The sequence below is a fragment of the Athene cunicularia genome (genome assembly GCF_003259725.1).
Source record: "Athene cunicularia isolate RWA chromosome 2 unlocalized genomic scaffold, athCun1 chr2_part1, whole genome shotgun sequence".
Classification (NCBI taxonomy): domain Eukaryota; kingdom Metazoa; phylum Chordata; class Aves; order Strigiformes; family Strigidae; genus Athene; species Athene cunicularia.
This window is the reverse complement of record NW_020799095.1, coordinates 124,782,431-124,802,778: the sequence shown is the minus strand read 5'-3', so window position 1 is coordinate 124,802,778 and position 20,348 is coordinate 124,782,431. Positions and strand designations below refer to the sequence as shown.

The 20,348-nt window shown below is 41.6% G+C and overlaps 1 protein-coding gene across 2 annotated transcripts; it reads right to left on the bottom strand.

Annotated features, from left to right (window-relative positions):
• Window positions 1-5,631: 5,631 nt before the first annotated feature.
• E2F5 (E2F transcription factor 5) lies at window positions 5,632-13,801 on the bottom strand. 2 transcript variants are annotated; one of them, XM_026842260.1, is made up of 7 exons: window positions 13,660-13,801; window positions 12,361-12,403; window positions 10,923-10,987; window positions 9,032-9,299; window positions 8,141-8,341; window positions 7,694-7,738; window positions 5,632-6,361 (listed from the first exon to the last, which is right to left on the bottom strand). In XM_026842260.1, exons 1-7 carry the CDS (start codon window positions 13,681-13,683, stop codon window positions 6,252-6,254), a joined length of 756 nt encoding a protein of 251 aa, XP_026698061.1. In that variant the 5' UTR covers window positions 13,684-13,801; the 3' UTR covers window positions 5,632-6,251. The 2 variants fall into 2 exon arrangements, with proteins under 2 accessions (XP_026698061.1, XP_026698062.1); XM_026842261.1 differs by having other exon boundaries at window positions 5,632-7,738; window positions 12,361-12,404; window positions 13,661-13,801.
• Between the last annotated feature and the right edge of the window lie 6,547 nt (window positions 13,802-20,348).

Sequence of the window (20,348 nt, the reverse complement as noted above, 5' to 3'; positions counted from 1 at the left end):
GGTCCGGCCGCTTCCGCGGGGATCCCTCCGGGCCGGGCCGGGGCGGTGCGGCCTTTCCTCCTCTGAGGCCTCTTCTGCGGGGCGGAGGGAGCGGTTGTGACGGACCCGGTAGAGCTACTTTATGGGCAGTTTTCTCCTGGGAACAACATTGCAAAGTACACAGTTCCCACCTGAAAATTAGGTTTATGCATGGGTGTCATCATCTTCAAAAAGGGAAACACAAAAAATGTTATTTGACTGATCTCTGCAAGCGTCCACCACAGAAGACTTCTATCTGTTCTTTTTGAGGGGGGTCATTTAGAAAGTATCTGATGGCATTTCAGTATGGCCTAGGGAACCCGATGCTAAAGACAACAGCCGTAGTTCAGCAAGTTTGCTTTTCCTAGGCCACGCTTGCAGCGTCACTGATGATGTAATTCAGGGCACGGTTTAACAGAATGGCTTGATCGAAACCACCAGGCACAGATACTGTGAGGGGAAGTCCTGCTGTTTTCCAACAGGTTCCCAACCCCAGGCCCCTTTTCCAGGCCGGGGCTCTGTTCCCACAGCTTTGCTTGATGCTGGCTCAGGCACTCACGTGGTTCAACTTGCTAAAATCAGCAGCAAAAGCAATTAAAAATGCATTTTGTTTTTTTTGTTCTGGGTTGGCAGGTTGAACAAACTTAATTATGAATGAGCACAAAGGAAAACGTTTTAGGGGGGAAGAACCAGAAAGGATGGAACCTTTTCTGATCCGGTAGCTGTTAGTTGTCTTAGCTGTCAAGTAAAACCATGTCAGTGAGGTGCAGTGAATAGATCTAAGAGCACGCACTGCCACGTTTTACTCTTTAATCCCTCTTTTCCCTCTTCTTGCACCTTAGATAGACTGTGATGCTCTGCAGACCCTTCTGTGAGCTGATTTTACATACTGAAGGAATGGAAAAGTAAACAAGCAAAACCAATATTCTACCATTTTCATGTCTGGAGAGCACCACTGCCCAGGGGAGGGAGTGAGTGCGTTGTGGCTAGCAGTGATGCAAGGGAAGAGGGATGGGCGTGATCTAAGCAAGGGTTTTCCTCTTGGTAGCAGCAAGTCATCTTATTCTCAAACCCTGCCTCCAGCCTGAGCTGTGCAATCTGCTGAGTTCAGCTGGGCCCTCTAGAAGGGCATCTGATAATAAAAACAGAAAATTAGTGGCTTATTGTTCCCATTAGATTTAGTTGCAGTCTTCTGGGCAAAAAGAGTCAAAGAGCCACTCTAAAAAAAGGTCATTTCAAATTTTCCCCTACAAACTAAAGCCACTTGACAAGTTAATCTGGTAGACAGACAGGAATGTAACAAACTTTGGAAATAAACAGTTTCATGTAGCTGGCGTCACACCTCCACTTAGTCTAGAGGGTTCTGTATAATAATAAAGAGAGAAACAAGTTTAAAAATCATATTCATGAAAAGTGAGTAGCTTATTAGGAGTAAAATTTTATTCTGTGTCTTTGAAGCTGTATTCTTTAATTCATTAAGCCTTTGGGGATTTAGTTATATAGCAGTATAGGAAGATGCTCAGGAAAATTTGTTAAAATATGTTTATTCTTTAATAGATGAAAACCTATTCAAACAACTTCTGATATAGATACACATGCTAGCTACAGAGCCTCTTTCTGTGGAGGAGTCCTGCCAGAGTAGCTGAGGATATCAGGTATTAAAAGTGACTGGATCCTTTCAGCAATCCTGTGAAGCTGGAAAATGGTAACAAGCCCTGATGGGAAACTGAAAACCTTTGTAAATTGCATTGCCCACAGTCCCATCCACTCTGCATTTGACCTAGGAGCTGAGTCTGTATTTCTCAAGTCACTGTCCAGTTTGTTATCGATTAAAGTGATAATCTGAGTAGACTTGTTATATCAGCCTCTTGCCACTGCTAGTTCTCTTGATCACCCAGAGTAAGTGGAATTAATGTTAATGTGTACATGCTCTGAAATTATGGTAGCTTTGAAAGCAAAATGAATATGTGTAACCATTCACAGTTTGCTTCTGCCTGTGTAAATTGCCGAAGGGTGAATTACAGGGGTAGCCTTTCGAACAGCAGTAGCCATCCTGAAATCTGGGGTTGCCTGAAGGTGTATGAACATATGCAATGTAATAGGACATTATCTGGCTACAATCTTGTTCCAGACTTGGTGCTTCAGAAGCAACAGGTGCTAGGGCTGAGAGCAGCTGAATCTTACTTTGCTGCAGCAGTGAAGGAGTTTATGCCCCCTTGCATCCACCCTGCTACCACAGATTATTGTCCCCAGAGCACAGCACATGTCCATGTCTTAGCTCCTCCCCTTTGAAAGGAAGCATCTTTGCTGAAATAACTTATGAAGGCAGATTTGGGCTAGTGAGGCTGAGGTGTCCAGGGATCCGATGCACATCCTGGTCTGGTACAGTCATAGAAGTTTCTTTAAATACCACAACAAAATCTGGTAGACATTCTTGGCCAGACCTATATTAACACATAGGAATGCAAGGTGTGATGTTGAAAGGCAAACTACTGAAAGAATTCAAAATGGTAAGATCATTTACAAACTGTATTGGGTTTGCATGGCAAGGTTTTGGTAGCTTGCAGGGGCTACAGGGGTGGCTTCTGTGAGAAGCTGCCAGAAGCTTCCCCTGCATCCAACAGAGCCAGTGCCAGCCGGCTCCAGGTTGGAGCCACCGCTGGCCAAGGCCAAGCCCATCAGCAATGGTGGTAGCGCTTCTGGGGTAATGTATTTAAGAAGAGGAAAACGTTGCTGTGCAAGTGCAGACAGAGAGGAGTGAGAATATGTGAGAGAAACAGCTCTGCAGAGACCAAGGTCAATGAAGAAGGAGGGGGAGGAGGTGCTCCAGGCACCAGAGCCTGTGGTGCAGCCCCTGGTGAGGCAGCTGTGCCCCTGCAGCCCAGGGAGGTTAACGGTGAGCAGATCTCCACCTGCAGCCTGGGGAGGACCCCACAGCAGAGCAGGTGGATGTGCTCAAAGGAGGCTGTGTCCCATTGGAGAGCCTGCACTGGAGTAGGATCCTGGCAGGACCCATGGCCCCATGGAGAGAGGAGCCCACGCTGGAGCAGGTTTTCTGGCAGGACTGGTGATCATGTGGGGGACCCACGCTGGAGCAGTCTGTTCCTGAAGGACTGCACTCCATGGAAGGAACCCATACTGGAGCAGCTCGTTGAGAGCTGCAGCCCATGGGAAGGACTCACATTGGAGAAGTTTGTGGAGGACTGTGTCCTGGGGGAGGGACCCCATGCTGGAGCAAGGGAAGGGTGTGAGGAGTCCCCTCCCTCTGAGGAGGAAGGAACAGCAGAGATGTGTGATGAACTGACCACAACCCCCATTCCCCAACCCTCTATGCTGCTGGGGAGAAGGAGGTAGAGAAAATCGGGAGTAAAGTTAAGCCTGGGAAGAAGGGTGGGGTGTGGGAAAGGTGTCGTTAAGATTTGGTTTTATCTCTCATTACCCTACTCTGATTTGATTGGTATTAAATTTAATTTTCCCCAAGCTGAGTCAGTTTTGCCTGTGACAGTAATTACTGAGTGATCTCCCTGTCTTTACCTTGACTCACGAGCCTTTTGTTATGTTTTCTCTCCCATGTTCAGCTGAGGAGGGGAGTGATAGAGAAGCTTTGGTGGGCACCTGGCATCCATCCAGGGTCAACCCATCACAGGGAAGGAACCCTTCCTGTAGCTCCGATCCCGCTAACAGGAGCTGAGGGCGGTGCACACGGCCTGTCTGCAGCCTGACTTTTGGTTTGTGTTCTGTTTCTGGATCACTATGGGCCTCCTTTCCAATAGAACAAATTTAACTGCTTTCATAGTTTTCAGTTTATTAGAACATTAGTATTACATGACTAGATGATATAATTAAATACAGAATCAACCTACTAAAAAGGAATTTTGGAAGGTACACATATAGAACTTGTTGTACAAAAATAGTGCACTTCCTCATGCCAGTGGAAGTTGTTAAAAATACCAATGTGTGTATGTTTTTTCTTCCCAGATAAACATTAGAAACGCTGAGAAAGTTAGCACAATAAATAAAGCATTTGCTGAAGTTCAGAAAGAAGTACAGCAGATATCAAAAGGCACTGCAGCAGAACCTCAGAAGAGTCATCAGGTAATTTCCCTTTGTGAAAATCTGAGGAGGGAAGTGGAAGGAATGTGCATGTTCAAAGCATTATATTCTAGCTCTAAGACTGCAGGCAATTCATGCAGTTGGTTTAAAGCTTTAAGCCCAGCTTTATTAATTTCAATTGTGGTAATGTTGAAATCCAGTTAGCATATTCAAGTGCTATTTAACTAGTAATAAAACTACTTTAACTACTAAAGTAATGAGAGACTAGGGTGGGCAGCCAAGCAGTAGCATGCTTCCAAAACATATTTTTAAATTATGTTCTAGTTGGTTTTTAACTGATTTTTTTAAAAAGTTAATTCCAGCTCCAGCCCCTTCATTTGAGACTTATGTCACAACATGAATAGACACAGAAAGTAAGGATGAACCTTGCTGTTCTTTACATAAAGTACCTGATAGTGCTTTGAACCAAAGAAACAGCTCTGCCTTTTTCTGTTCCCGATTCCTATGCCTTCATATTCTCTCATCAGAAGTAGCAACACCTGAACAGCAATTTCTGTACTAGAGCTCTTGCCTGTAGTACTTAGGGTTCAGGACAGTGTTTCACTTGTCTTCCTTTGTCTAGCCTTTGAAAAAGGGCTACGTGCAGTCTTGTGCAAGAAATAATTAATGGAATTTAATTGCTGACAAGCTCTTTCATATAAACTCTTAATGCTGGCTCTGATGCTCCAGGAATGGTTTGGGGGAGAGAGAGAAAAGCAGTGGTTAAGGTACACATCAATCCACGCTGGCTGTTGGGGGAAGTAGAGGGAGTTGGGAGAAGCACACGAGTTGAGCATGATTTACCGTGCCTGGGGTGACCGAGTTTCTGTATGGCTGGAAGGAACAAAAGAAGCATCAAGTAACTTAAGGAGAGGCTGAGGGAAAAATGAAACACAGGTGACAGTCCTGCCAGAACAGGATGAGGCTGAGCAAGGGTTTCAAGGCAGTTGGTGCCAGCGGCCCTGTCCCTGCTGGTTTGTTACTGCACACAGCCAGGAACTCAGACTTGCACCACTGCTCCCGTGCTAGTAGGGCTGTATGTGACATAATGTTGCATTTGATCACTCGGACTGTATTTTCTTTAAAGTTGCAAAAGCGTTGTTGAGAGCACTTCTGAACTAAAAGCTGAGCCTATTTCTATTTGGCCGTGTATGTTACATTACTAACATGATAGTTTGTCTTTCTCCTGAAGCATAAAGTGTCAGCTGCTTATCTGACAAGTTTAGTGAATCCTGTAATGCCCCAAATTATTGAATTATGACTGTAAAATTAGCCTAAATTAAATACATAGAGAAAAAATTAATCTTCTAGACAAGGGATATTTACTAGTGTTTTTCTGCCAAGTAGAGTAAGAAGAAATTGCTTTCTACTTTAAACTGAAACTCTTTTTTTTTCAGGCTTCTACAAATCTGGAAGAGGAACCAGCAAATGTGGATGCTGCTACAAACCTGTTGTCTCAGTTGTAATACATAATGGACAATGGAGGGATTGCAAGAAATGAAGATCACAAATACTGATGGCTTTGTTTGTACAATTTTATTAAAAAAATCTTGTTAATATACAAGTATTGGCACACTTTAATACAAACTACAAACAGACCTTTCCTATCATCTAGGAAAGTGGAATGTCAGAAGTCAGTGTGAGAAACTTAAAGTGCTAAAACAGAAGGCACTTCACAAAATTGGTTCACTGAAACAGTTTAGCATAACTCAAGTTGACATCCTTCACTTTTCAGCGTGGCAGTGAAAGCTTCAAAATGGATTGAAAGGTTAAAAAAAAAGCTTCTTGGCAGTAAAGCTTCAAAGAAAATGCTGTTAACTGTAAGCAAGAAGCCTAATCATTTTTTTTTTAATGATCAAAAGGCTGTAGAGCATCTTTACTTTTCTTACTGAAGAAAACTCCAAATACTTGCATTACACAGAGGATACTCAGGTGAAAAAAAGGTGCCAGAATTTTTGATAAAAGCCCTTTTTTCTGGTTGTGGAATTTGTTTTGTGAAGTAGTTAAAGGAAGCAAAAGGAAATATACTCCCAGAGTCAGTGAACTAAGAAGTTATACATTCATTATTCAAATACTTAGGTTATGAAGAAGTCTAGAATGTTATAGTTAGAGGTAGATAAGTAGTCTGGTTGACACAATATCTAATAATTTAGTATCTGCACATCAAAGAGATCACAGACTCCTTCATTATCATCCAGGTTAAAGTTGTAGTCATCTCCGGGAGTAGGAGAGAGTCGTAAGAGAGGAAAAACTGTAAAGCAGGAATAGTTTAGTTTAAATTAAAACACTTCTGGAATATCAGCCCTATCTCATAATTCAGTGTTTGTCATCAGCAGTATCATGGTTAGTCTTAATTAAAATAGTCTTGATAATCTGACAAGCATGCTAGGATATATACTGTGAATACCTGTATTGACTTCAAACTAAGGCAGTGACACGTCTACATTTTTTGCTTAGTATTTTAAGTGTGTTTGCTGGAACGGAGTGATAGCTGTGGAATATGAACTTAAATTCTTCTGCAGCAAAGGAGTGCCTGAGCAGCTTTTGAAACTTTCATCAGAAAGCAATCATTCATATTTGTAATTCCTTTGTCTTGTTGCTGTATTGCATGTATAAGGTTATAAATATTTGAAAGCTGAAGTAAGGAATTTAACATTATCCCCATTTTACAAATGAAAAGTGAAGGCTAGCAGTTTCTCTGTGCACTGCATTTCAAGCATGGATTTCATGTCATCTTTGGGGAGGGCACGCAAGAAAAGAAGCCCCAGCCCTCATGCTGCACCTCAGGAACACTAACCTAGTGCAGATGAGCTGTGCATGCTGTACATGCTCTAAAAATGGATACTGTTTCCATTGTAGCTATGTATTGGCACTTTCACATAATGCTATCTTGCCCCTCGAATCTTATAATTACTTGGTTCTTTCTGATAAGCTCTGAGGTTGTCTGCTTAAAGGGCAGATAATAGCACAGGCTGCTCACAGCAGCATATTTACAGGGAGAGAGGAATAATGCCAGCTGAGTTCATCTCTTTACCTGGCACCTCAGCAAGCTAAAGCAGCAAGGCAGGGAGCATATAAACCTACTAGCTGTAGTTTAGTTCTGTACTCACATGGCTACGAAGGTGCAAGAGCAGAAAGGGGTGACCTTTGTTCTATCAGTGTGCCACAGCTGCCCCTGTATAGGTCTGCATGCAGGCATGTATGCTCTGAAATGTTTACTCAAAGCTCCTGCAGGAAGCCTGAGGCAGAACAGAATTAAACCAGAACTTTTTTTTAAGGCAGCACTCTAGTCATCAGCCTGTTCTTTCTCTGTTCCTGAATTAAGGACTGGTGGGTTACTCATGCATGTAAGTGCTTTCTGGATTAAGGCTCTCATATGTTGATTGTTAAATAAAACTTGCAGGGAATGGAAAGGGGAGCAAAGACAAGAATGACAAAGATAGAGGAGGCAGTACAGGGGGAAGAAGTAGTTTCATACTGACTCTTGGCATCAGATTTAACAGACACCTATCGAGTGCTCTTCACACAAAAACCATGCTGCCACTTGCAATTATTAAAAAAGTAAAGATGTTAAAATACTTACCGTCAGAAGACATGAGTTCATCAATAATATCCCCACTGATATTTCCTGTAAAAGACAGGAGCATGTGTTTATGGAAGTTGACACGGACTCATTAAAACACTGAACTGCAAAGTACAGTATGGCTCGTGCACAGCGTAAGAGAAGTAGAGATAGCGATAGCATGCCATGCGTATGTAAAATAGATTCCATCTTTGTATTCCTCATTTTTTTCCTGATAGATTTCTCCCAGTAATCCCTTATAACCCTAGAACCATGTATAACACAGATCTGATCTGGTGGCAGAGAAAGGTATTTTGGTCAAAATAAGTTTGCTACTTAGAGCTGGCTCAGCAGCTTCATTAGATGAACAGAAGCTTGTCGTTTTCTCTGTGTAACTCATCAGTAACTCGGTCATAAAGAAGGGCTCAGGAAACTAATAACATTTAAACAGTCACTACTGCTTCCTACCTGTGGGCTCCTCCATCTTTGCTATGTCAAATGAGTTTGGCTTGAGGATACAGTTAACATCCAGGGGCAGCAAGCCCTGGTAGTCACTTGAGCTAGTTGTAGCTTGGGCGACATCTCCTGAAAGGCTGGGGTACAACACCGACTCTGGAAGGCTGGAGTAAGGAGCTGCTGGGGTTGTACTGCTCTGCTGCACACTGTCGTCTGTAATAAAAACAGAAAGGCACGTTATGAAGTCTGTTACGGTAAAAGGGAACACAAAACGCCTGCACCCAGCTTTGTCTTTTGAGAACATGGCCAATGTCTGGAATGAGGCAAGAGAAGCCTCCCCCTTCCAAAGTCACAGGCAGAGTTTTATCAGGACCCCTCAGAAATGCAGTATGTAACACTGACATAATTTTCTTAAACATTTTCCTATTATCCTCCTGTTATTATGAAAAAAACACCTGATACTCAGGGAGTCTCTCACTGTGGCTACGTGAAAGAAGATAAGCGACCCTGTGGCACAAAAGGGGAACTGGTGCCTGTATTATCTGTCTCATTAAAAGGTACGTGGTTCAAATCCTATCTTCCATCAGAGCTCGGCAATTTCACTGCATCCTGCACTCAGGAGAAGCACCTCAGAATAATTAACAGGATCACATCCAAAACCTGTTCAGTATAAAATGATAAGCTACAAGGGAAGCTGTCTTCTCTTTCAGCAGACAGAAGAGGAAGAGGCTTCTCTGTAGCCTGAGAGCTAGTAGTAAGCCCTTGGGGTAGTTTCTTAACAGACAGCTGCTACCTTGCACAAATTCTTGATCTTTCCTTTATCTGCCACCTTTTCTAACAGTTCTTTCCCTCCAGCTCCTGAGCTTCCCCACCCATCTGAGGTAGGAAAAACTCTGGACCCACCTGATGGTGTGTCCGCAACTGCTGTTTGCGGTAACTCCTGTCCTTGGTTCAGATCATGTTGTTCTGGTGGATTTTGAGGAGCTGTAGCAGGTTTAAGGGGGGTGGCTGGAGCTGCAGGTTGAGATGGGGGCTGTGCAAGGTCATCAGGTGGAGGAACTGGAAACACCATGGGCTTGGCGGAGCTTGAGTCTTTATTTATAAGCAGCACATGGATAGGTCCTGAACTACTTTTGAGATTGATCTGGTATTTCTTCTGTCCATTCTGTCCCTGTAAAGGTGGTGTATTATGAAAGTACCGTTCCTTGAGAACTTGGAACTTTACAAAATGTAACAGTAACTGCATAGAGTTATTTCTCACAGAAAGTAATGAAGATGTTTGAACAGAATTCTCAAACTGATGCAGAAGATAAATACAGTGCTTTTCTAGTTAGATCTTATCGAATCATATTCAGGAAAAAATATTTTAAATTAATACATGTGATCTAATAAAAAAAAAACAAAACCAAACCAGATTACAAACCTGTAATGTATTTACCTGACCAGAACAGCTACAGAGGACACAATCACAATCTGAAGTGTTTAACTAAGCTTGAATTCAAGTCATATGAGACTTATAGCAGGGCTACATCTTATCAATAAGAACAATGATAGTTATTTCTGCACATTTACATTTTTTTCTTTTTAGACGGAGCTTCAGAATGATCCTGGTTGAAACCAAGCATCCTAAAACGGATATATCACCAAGACTGAGTGAACACAGGACCACGAGTCAGTAGAAACGATTTCTTAGCTCATTTGCCAGGCCTTCTTTTGGCAAATTAATTAAGCAATACAGCTAGGACTAGCTTCCTCTAGCTAGTCTCAATGAGACCACTGACTCCACAGTGGCTAATTCAGCAAACAGGTTTTCAGCAAGTATGTTCTAGAATGAGAAAAGTGGAAAATAAGCCTCAGGAAATGGGAACCAAAGCAAAAACATCCAGTTTGAACTTGGTGATGAAGACTTAAGATCAGCTCTTTTAGTCCCTTACAAAAAGCCAAAAAATCTCCACCCCAACATCACAGCTGCTAACTTTGGTCCCACTGAGCACTTTACCATTGCTTAAACTGATTTCAGCAGAGACAGACAGAGATAGTACCACCAATTAGCTTCACGGTTCTAGCGTTGGATGCTCTTATGATACTAGACTGTGCTTAGCCTCACTAAAAATAGCTTGTGAAACTTCTCAGGTGAATTTCAGCCTTCTACAAGTGTAGTGGCTATCATGCTTCATACAATCCTCTCTCCCAACCATATAAACCCAATATAAAACAGAGCACTGCAACAACAACAACAACAACAACAACAACAACAACAACAACAACAATTAAAGATGAGCAGAGGTAAGTAATTTGGCCTCCTGCCCATTTCAGCCTTTTGGGGAAAGTGAGAGTGCAGTCTGTTTCTCTATCCTGTCTAGTACCACGAGACTAAACATAAACTAAATCTAAACTAAACCTAAACCTAAAACTAAATGGAAAAGCTTTTTGGTAAAAGATCTGTTTTAACTGCGACAGAGAAATTTGACACATAAAAGTCACTGCTAATAAGTTCTCAAGGGGATTCATGACAATTATGTAAAATTTGGAAAACTACAACATTTAAAAGCAAGAGAGAAGGGAGGGCAAAGAAACCCACTACTGCATCTTGATTTTAATATAAGACAGAGTTATCATTACTCTAGGTGTACAAAACCCACTTTTCCCACATGGCCTCTCCCTTCTCAACTCAAACAACCTTAGTTTTTTTACCCCTCTTACACACAGACATAAATCCTCTGCTCTAATGTAGCTCTTCTTTTCCGCTGTTCCTCTAGAACTCTTAGGTAAACAAGAAACCACCAGTACATACCATTTCGGGTATAGGTACTTCTAACTGTGTACCACAAGGTGCTTGAATTGCTAGAAGTGTGTCTCCTGGTTAAATATCAATTTTAAAGAAAGTGTTAAGTGTGCATATTTTTCTTAAGTCTTGCATAGTATCCACTCAAATGAGATATGGTAATTCTCTAAGGCACCACCACATAATATAAATCACAAAATTCCAATATTTAGACCATAGTTGCAAGAACCTTTTCTCGTACTCGTAGCAGTACAAGATTTACCACTTCCTTTACCTGTTTGTTACTGTCCCCAGATCTCCTAGTGGTATGCATAATGTGAGGTGAAAATATTTAACTAGCTTCTTTTTCAGCTAAAGCAGCTCTCTGGTCCAGCTCACTTTATGGCTTTGAAGAACAGTGGTAGTAGAGAGAGATTTAACAGAAGGAAGAAAATGTATTAATGATCATCTTCAGTGCCAGCACTTCCAAGTGTTTAAGCCCTCAGCTTCTGCAGCACATACAAATGGGATGTAGCAGCTGGCTATCAAACTCACCTGTGGCTTACTATGCACACTAAAATGTATTGGTTAAAGTCAGGAGATCATAAGTACCTCAACAGCACAACCTGCCTTACACTGCAGGTCACTAACCTACCTGTACATCATTTCCCCTTTGTCCGTAACTTGGAATAATGCTTTTCTTTCTCTGCCTCCTAAGAGACACATGAAGTACTATGTGACTGGCATACTAGATGCCTCCACATTTTGTGATGAGTAACTTCTTTTAGTAACAGCTTATTTTTGTTAAACTCTGCAGCAGTTTTGGGGTTTTTTAATTAAAAAAAAACCCCAACCTTCTTTGTGGCAAAGAAGAGGTAGTTCTGAGCCAAGCTGGAGGCTAAACAACAATCCTGTCTTGGGTGTCCCAGGATCAGGAGATGTCAAGGGAAGTAACTTTTGCCAGCAATTGTTGGCAATTTCTTCAAGCCTCCTGTACAGTAGGAATCTTTTTGATTTAGTAGCTGTGCCCCATCACTGAACTTCAGCTGGCTCCATTTATACAGCATCATCAGGAGCTCCTTTTGGCTGCAGCTGCCACCAGAAAATGTTATAAAATTTGGACCTGTCTGGTCTTTCTGGTGGGACGGACCAACATGTCCTGTCCCTGGTTCCATTAACAGCCTGAGGTAAGCCACTGCAAAGTATGAATACAGAAAAAGACATCTGAAACCAGTACTCAAAAAACAGCTGAGCTTTCATTCTGTACAATCTGTGACTACACCTAGAAATGACAGAACTTGCTAGTCATGAACATTACGAGAGACATCTACTTAGTACTAATCACTATTGAATACTTGTAAATTTTAAATACTTGCAGGGAAAAAGCAGATTAGTTAGCAAGTTAGTTTTCAAGAGGAAGATCAAGAAATCTCTCATTTTAAGAAATAACAGCCTAGCGGCAACTTACCATTGAAGCAGTTGCAGATATCTTCATGGGTGACATATGAAAACGTGACTTATGTCAAGGAACATTTTTCTTAAAGCAACATGAAACTGGTATTTGTTACCCTTTGAAAGACGTTTGTCCAAACTGAGTCTCAACTATAAACTTACTGCTATTACTCAGAGGTGTAATCAAGGCATGATTTTTGGCTTTCAGGATGGCTAGTTAAAAACAGCAAAGTTCTGTCTTCTAAAGAAAAAAAATCTGTATCTGTGAAGAAAAAAAAAAGTGTAGTTTGAATGAGAAGAGATTCTTCTAAAAAAGGAAAACATGTAAAATCTTGTTTTGAGGAATACCATTTACCTTTTTAACTTGACACCACAGAATTCAAGTACGTATCAGGACTTCCCAGAATCACACAAATATACTGCCAGAGGGGACATGAGAGTTCACCTGCTGTCCCATCCCACTCCCTCCCTCAATGTAGATCAACTGTTAAGACATTCTAAACAGATGTTTGCCTCCCCTCTTCTGGAAAACCTCCAGTAACGGATATTCCACCACCTCCCTGGGGGGTCAATTCCACTGCTAGCTCTCCCAAAGCAAAGTTTCTCCTAACAGCTAACTTCAGTCTCCTTTGCTACAAAATCCATTTCATAGGAACAGTTTCTGTAGAGCAACTCAAGTAATTTGTAAGTACTTATCACTGGTGCTATAGATAAGAAGGGCACTTTCCTTCTCCCAATCTCAGGTGTCTTATTTTGCTCAATAATCTTGCAAGACAACTAAACACATGGCTACGAGCAATGAAGCTGTAGCTCTCTGCTCATGGGGTATTTACACGCAGGATATTTTTCCAATTTCAAACCCAACAAGCTTCAGGACTTTGTCAACTCTATTTATCTTTGGGTGATAGCTTAACCTTTTCAAGAGAAGGAAGCAACACAAAAAAAGATTCACGTAAAGCACCGGTAAAAAGTATAAATTCAAGTGCCAGAAAGCAACAGAATTAATTTAAAATAAGACACCAGGATTATACTATGGACTAAAAATTACTGCCAAATATATGTGTGTGTGTGTGTGTGTGTGTGTGTGTGTGTGTGTGCTAAATTATTTTCAGATCCAATCATACAGTCAGAGAAGTTAAAAAGTCATGTAAATAAGATTTATATTTTCTTTCTTTTTCAACCAAAACCAGAAAAATATATCTGCCTTTCCTTGCTTCTTGATAAGATGGACTACGTTATGCTTTATCCAATACCTATACTTTAACTGTTACTTTAATTCTAGTTCCAAGATACACGCAATTAATGTAAAAGGATATTGGTGGTTCGTTGAATCATCCATGACGTTCTTGATACTTTGCTGAAGCCATAGTTTCTGCTGATCCAATTCTTTTTCTTTTAGCTCTAGATCTTCAATTTCAGCTTCCAGATACCTAAGCCTGTCTATGACTTCTTTTGTATTGCAGCCAGCACCTACTCCTCTTAAAAAGATATAAGGGTGCATGAAACCACAAGTGAAAATCTAAAGCAAACACGCAAAGATGATTTCTTAAGACTGTTTTCAAAATTTTGGAATATCTACTAATATTCAGGGAATACTAATATTAGGGAGATGAACATTTACCTTACCAGCACTGATTTAACAGAAAAATAAAAATTCTTAATAAAAATTCAGATCAAATTTAGAATTTCCCTCTACTGAAATTTATTTTCTTTTGGAATGTAGGGGTTTTTCTGCATTAGAGCTGGTTTTCAGATACTTTCTTCCCCTCTTAACTCTTAGCTTGAGCTTTCATCTTCAGTGACCCAGGAAGAAATAGGCATGGACTACAGGATGTAGGCAGGTGGAGACAGTGTGTCTCAATGCCCCTCCCAGATTCATCTAAATTTTTCAACTACAAGTACTAGTTGTAAAGTAGCACAAGTTTTCTGAAAGTTTCTCTCCTGTATGCTCTAGACTTTTTATATATCAAAGACACAAGTTAAAGGGAAGACAAATAAAAGTTCATTTGTAACTTTGCTGTAATTCTAAAATACCGTATTGCTCGTTGGTGAGCATAACATTAATTTTATGTTGTATCTACTCAGGAGAAGGGGGAAGAGGCAATATTTGTTGCTCTTGAGCACACAAAAATTTGCAGAATTGACATGGCTTACTTCCACTGAATGCTGTTTTTTGACTTCTTCTCAATGAGATCAATTCCCTCTAAAACATTGGTGATATCATAGATCCTTCTCTTCTGCCTCACAGCAAGGGTATCAGCAGCCTGCCAAGACAAGAACAAGTATCAGCAGCTTGCATGCTGAGGGCAAAAGACAGTTAAGCCATTCCCTTGGAAAAATGCCAACTACTGTCATACTGAAGGGAGGAGGTTTGGCTCTTCAAAAGCCAGATGCTCAATCATGAATTCAAGAGTTCAGCACCTGCGTGTAGTGCTACAAAGCTGAGAGGAGTCACCTCTCTGAAGGCAGCAGGCTTACCCTCGACAGAGAGTTCACGTGTGTTGCAAAGACCATGTTCGGTATTTGGAGCATGTGCTATTCAACTGCACAGAGGAGCTTACAGCGTTCTTTTTGTAAGGTAGGAAAAAGTGGGGAAGGCAGACAGCAATGCCCTGCAGTGGAACATGCCTCTGAAGCGATGTATTATCATCCCTTCCACTGACATTTGAGGTATTGCAGTTTTTGTTTGGATTAAACTGTGCTAGGAAACGAAATGACAGGGCTGCAATTTCACAAAGTGGCTGAAGGAGAGCTGCAATACTTCAAGTAGGCAACATCCTCTAACATTTCACTGCACGAATTCGCCTCCCGGTGTACCTGGACTTGCTCAGTCTGTCACACTGAGTACCAAGAGCTGTTTCACAGCCACCAGGACCATGGTACAGCTCACAGGGATGCTCGCCGCTGTCGCACTATCACTTTCACGTTCCAGCTAGCTAGGCCATGTGTCTGCGTGCTGTCACAGCTCGTCATTCAAAGCAAAGCAGCATGTCAGACAGAGGTAACAGTCTGCTTCATGCCATAATTCTCTCCATGGTGACTTTTATGTACCTGATGCAAAGATTTAAGATAAAATAAGCAAACTTGGGTTCATTATGCCTTCCACACCCTCAGCTCTTTGATGCTGTAAAGCAGCTCAAGTTCAAAGAATATTAGCTAAAAGGAGAGAAAGCAAAGAGGAGTCTGAATCAGCAACTACTCAGGATACTCAGATAAACGATTACAAGGGATTATATATATTAAACAGATTAAAAGAAAAAAAAAAAAAGAAGAAAAATAGAGGGAAGGATAGCTGGCAAAGACTTCTGCATTCTGAATTTGAACAAATGCACAAAGTCACCTAATTTCCACTACATATAACGATTTCCACTGCATATAATGATTTATTTCAGTTTGTCCAACGGTCTATTAAATGAATGCTTTTAGTAAGGTAGCCTACATGAAGAGTACAACCTGATGCAACCACAAATAAGAAGGAAAACCAAATCCATTTTATAGTGAAGTCCATATAACTCCTTTTACAGTATTTTCTGAGCTCTAAAGAAACTCACTAATCTTCCCAAGAAATTACACTTTCCTAATAAAGTTAATTACTAGGACTCAGTAGTCCAATTTATATGGTGAATGTTTTTCTAGTGAAGTAAAATTAAAGGAAAAAATGGAAGAAGAATGGAGATGGAAAAAATACTCTTACAGCCATGAAATATAAACACTGCTCTTTCTCCTTGACAGTGAGGTACCTACTAAACAGTGTTACCAACATTTATCTTTTGTATCGTCTTCTGTAGCAGTCTGTTAAAATCTTTTCCTATCTATCAACAAAACACATACAAATTAATACAAAGCACACACTTTAGTTCTCTCCAAGGAAACAGGCTCTTTGACCACCTGTACCAGCAGGCATGCACCTGCTATCTTAACCTGCTATGTTTGCTGCATGCATACACACTGCTTACAATGACTGCAAGACAGGCCTTCAGAATCTAGGCAGTGACAAAACTGATGCTGCCTGCACAACATTTAATCAACACCCTGTATATCTCATAGTCTTCAGAGGCACAATCTCTACAAGCTCTCTACATTGTTCAGTGCAAGGAATGGACAGCACACACTTAATCAGTTGCTATTCTGATTAATTACTTTCTGCTTTTTTTCCATTGCTCAACACATGAACCTAGGACTTGGTGTACCGCTCATGGTTTGAGTGATGGAAAAACTGCTCTGGAGACTGATTTCATTGCCTCATGAGATTCTCCAAAATACCTGTCTGTGCAACATACAAATGCTTTACTAATCTTACTGTATTTTCAAGACTAAAAAAAAAAAAAACCCCACTAATTTTGAGTGCCCAACTTCAGATGTTTCGAAGTTGGAGTGGTCTCGGTACTCTAAATTCTCCTGCATTTCATATACTCAAAGCAGAGCTCCCATTAACACCGGCAGTGGAGATTCACTGCTGCTGCAAACCAGGCTCCAGAACCCCAAGTTAGGGACTGAGAAAACGAAGGACACAATTACACACGTATCTGGCTTGACTAGCACTGTATATAATTCAATCACAGCTGCAAAGTCCAACTACTTACAACAGGAATTCCAACAAAGAAGTCAAAACGAGGGACAGTCTGGAAAGTGTAATCCAGACATTCACTAGTTTTCTGGTGCTGATCTTGCAACCTAATTACCTTCTCAAAATTTTATGGAGTGTTTCAGAGATATTTTAAAAATCAATTGAAAAGTTCCTTGACACTCTAGTAGTTACAAATGTGACACCTTCTTGTAGGCACACAGTTCAGAAATTAAGTTCAGGCATTCAGTTCCTCCACATGAACCACAAAATAATGACTTCAATAATTAAGAGTCTTTTGAGACAAATCTCCTGTTGTCAACAGTACTTTTAAAACTCGTAATTTCTCTGCCTACGTCAAATGGTGAAAGCAGATCCAGCAGCACAAGAAAGGGACATCTACCACAATGGCCCTGCTAACATGGTTGGAGGTAGCTTCCACACTCCTTCCTCTGAACCATTTGTATTTGGAGTTCCTTCTTAAAATCTTTTAAATGTAAAGCTGCTGCATTCTAGTCATTCCTTCTAGTATCTCCTCATACTTTGATTAAGTATGTATCCAAGACAAGCATTGTATGAATGTCTCACAGACAGGTTTGGAACTAGAAGAAAAATCTCTAAGTGCAGGGCTTTGGTTTCGTGTGCATTCAGATCATGCAACTTGTGGAATACTGAAAATGTGCTGCTCAGCACAGTTTCAGCTGCAGGCATACACATACACACAAAAACCTGCCCATGAATAAAACAACCAACCAGAAAAAGGGTAATTGAGAGTTTGGGTGGACTCTCACACAACGTCTTTGCTCCCTGAATGCTGACAAAAGGCAGTGGGAATCATCAGCATTAGCACCGAAGAGCAGATGAATTTGCTAGAGCACCATGGCAGAGTCATTACTGAAAAGCTTAACAAAGCAGAAAGGCCAGCAATGCCTGCCTGCTCTCCCTGTGTCCCCAAGAGGACTGTCAACACTTCTGTGAGAGTTAAACTGAACAGTGTGCTTGGCAACCTGTACATAAAACTAATAAATATCACTGCACGCATAAAGGTTAAGGGAACATAAAATTTAGCAGATAGGCTTTTTCTTCTTCTGTAGAATATGGCAAGTGTATGGCAGTTGTTATTTGCTGCTGATCAATACATTTATAAAGGTAGCAGCAAACAAGTAGATTTTAGAGTACCTGATGTTTTGCACTGCTGATCAGAAACACTACTTAACCTCAAGTATAGCATTCTGCTTTAAACCAAGCCCATTTAAGAAATCAAGGCAAAAGCGGTTGTATGCTACTGAAGAGAAAGAACAAACGATGTGGGAGTCATTTCAGGAGGCTTATTCCTCATTCACTCATCTTGCTTTTTTTCTCTTCCCTTCAATTCATGGGTTGCTGCAAATAGGAACTTTGCTCTCCTTCCCTTCCATCTCCTTAATGTCTTAGGCTATGTTTTGAAAATTATATTTGTTTATACAGGATTATTCAGGGACAGCTATACAATTACTGGAGAATAGATGTTTAATTTTAAAGTAAGCACCGTAGAATTCAAGTAAAAAAAATCCTTACTTCCACTCCCAGGATGTGGTCAAATGTTAGCAGAGAAACATCCAGCACTAAACCATTTCCAAAATCAGTTCAGCATACAGAGGTCGCAGGGCTCCCTGCTCCTAAAGCAAGGAACTCTGCCCACACATAGGACAACACATTCACTACTCCTTCATGACGGCTCAGCACACATGCCCCAAAGTATCCTCTTACAGACTGTTTAGCTGTAACTATAGATGTATCCAAAAATCACCAGGAAAGGTGCTTTTCACTCTCAACTGTTGTATCACAAAGCCAGAAGTACACTTAATGTTTCCAAATTGTATTTACTTCATAGTGCACTGCTGGTTTTGTTACAGAAATACTAATCAGTACTATAACATCAGTCAGTACCTGTCAGCAGGGAGACATCTGAAGATATTCACTGCATGAATCATTTCTTAGAACGCCCTGTTCTGTTTCAACACCGTCCTGGTTCTTCAGCTCCCTGAGCACACCGACATAACGTGCCTGCTGGTTTTCAATATGTGGCTTATTTATGAGAAACACCAGTTACAGAAGTGTACGTTCTGACTCATTGTTTATGAAAGTACCAACAATTTACTCACTTGAGTATTTACTTTTAACAAATAGTATCCTGTAGTTCAGAAACCAGTCTCGAAAAAGGGTCCTGAGCAGAATGTCTATGTCTTGTTGCAATGTCCACTTATGTTTCCCTGACTATCAACCCTTCCATTGCCTCTGGGTGGTTACCTTCCTCATAAAAGGGGATGAAAATGTCCCATCCCTCTACACAGCCCAACTTTATTGTTCAAATCGACCCTCTCTGGCTCTTTAAGCTAAGCTTTTTAGCCTGATGTCTCACAAATTGAGTATGCTTTGCTTCTCAAACTAATTCTGGAACACCTCATAGCGCATGACAGATAATAAAGCAAGTTGCACAACGATCCCCGAGATGTGGACAGCTTAGTTCTGTTTTACTGAATGAAGAAAGAGGCAATTAAATATGAAGAAGTTAATGCGTACAGGCCACAACATAACTAAAGGAGTATAAAACCTACCCAGTATCCTACTGACCCTAGTTCACCCTGAAGTTTCACTAGCCACTGTAACGCTACCGAAGCGCTTGCTGCTGAAGAGGGATGCACAGACACAGCTCCAACACCACCACTCACCTCCTGTGAGCCCACTAAGAATAATCAATAAAAAGGTCAGTTTTCCAGAAAGGACTTCAAATAACCAAAGTGCCCTTTGCTCAACTCCTCAGCAGTTCGCTAGAGAACTTTAACCAGCCAGGAAAAATACACTTTCCCCTCGACGCGCTGTGCAGGCCGACAGCCGGGAGGGCCCGAGCAGCGCCCCGGCCCCTCGGCTCGCACGGCAGAACGCTCCGGGGCAGCGGGGAGCGGACACCCGCCAAGAGGCCCTCCTGAGAGAGTGACCCGGCGCAAGGTGGGCTCGTCCCAGGGCTCCACGGGTGAATCCCCCCGCTGCTGCAGTCCAGCGCCTTCACGGCTCAGGGGCGGCAGGCTGCAGAAGTGGGTGAAGCTGATTTGCCACCCACGTCGCCAGTTAAGCATCTTTTACGTATATACATGTATATATATATATATATATAGCTCTCAAAAGGCCCTGGTCTGTTTTTCAACATAGTTCTCCTTTGCTAAAAGGACATTGAGGGGAACAGGCGAGAAACAGGTATAAATAACGGCCCGTACACTGAGCGAGTGCGCAGAGCAACGCAGGAGTGAAAAGTAAATACAAAGCCCCTAGTGACCTACGTTTTCTGCACAGTAACCATTTCACCCTCCTTTAAAAGAGTCGGAACGCGTATTTCAGCCGACCGCGGCGGCTGTCAGCCATCACCGGGCAGCCGCAGCCCGTCAGCGGCCGGCACCCCCCGC

What these genes read in the sequence shown, in the direction of transcription:
- E2F5 (XM_026842260.1), bottom strand. Translation starts at nt 13,683, where the DNA reads ATGGATGATTCAACGAACCACCAA. An exon ending in ATGATTCAACGAACCACCAA is followed by an intron (nt 12,404 to 13,659) that starts TATCCTTTTACA and finishes ACATAAGTCACG; the next exon opens with TTTTCATATGTCACCCATGA. An exon ending in AGTTGCGGACACACCATCAG is followed by an intron (nt 8,342 to 9,031) that starts GTGGGTCCAGAG and finishes TTTTTATTACAG; the next exon opens with ACGACAGTGTGCAGCAGAGC.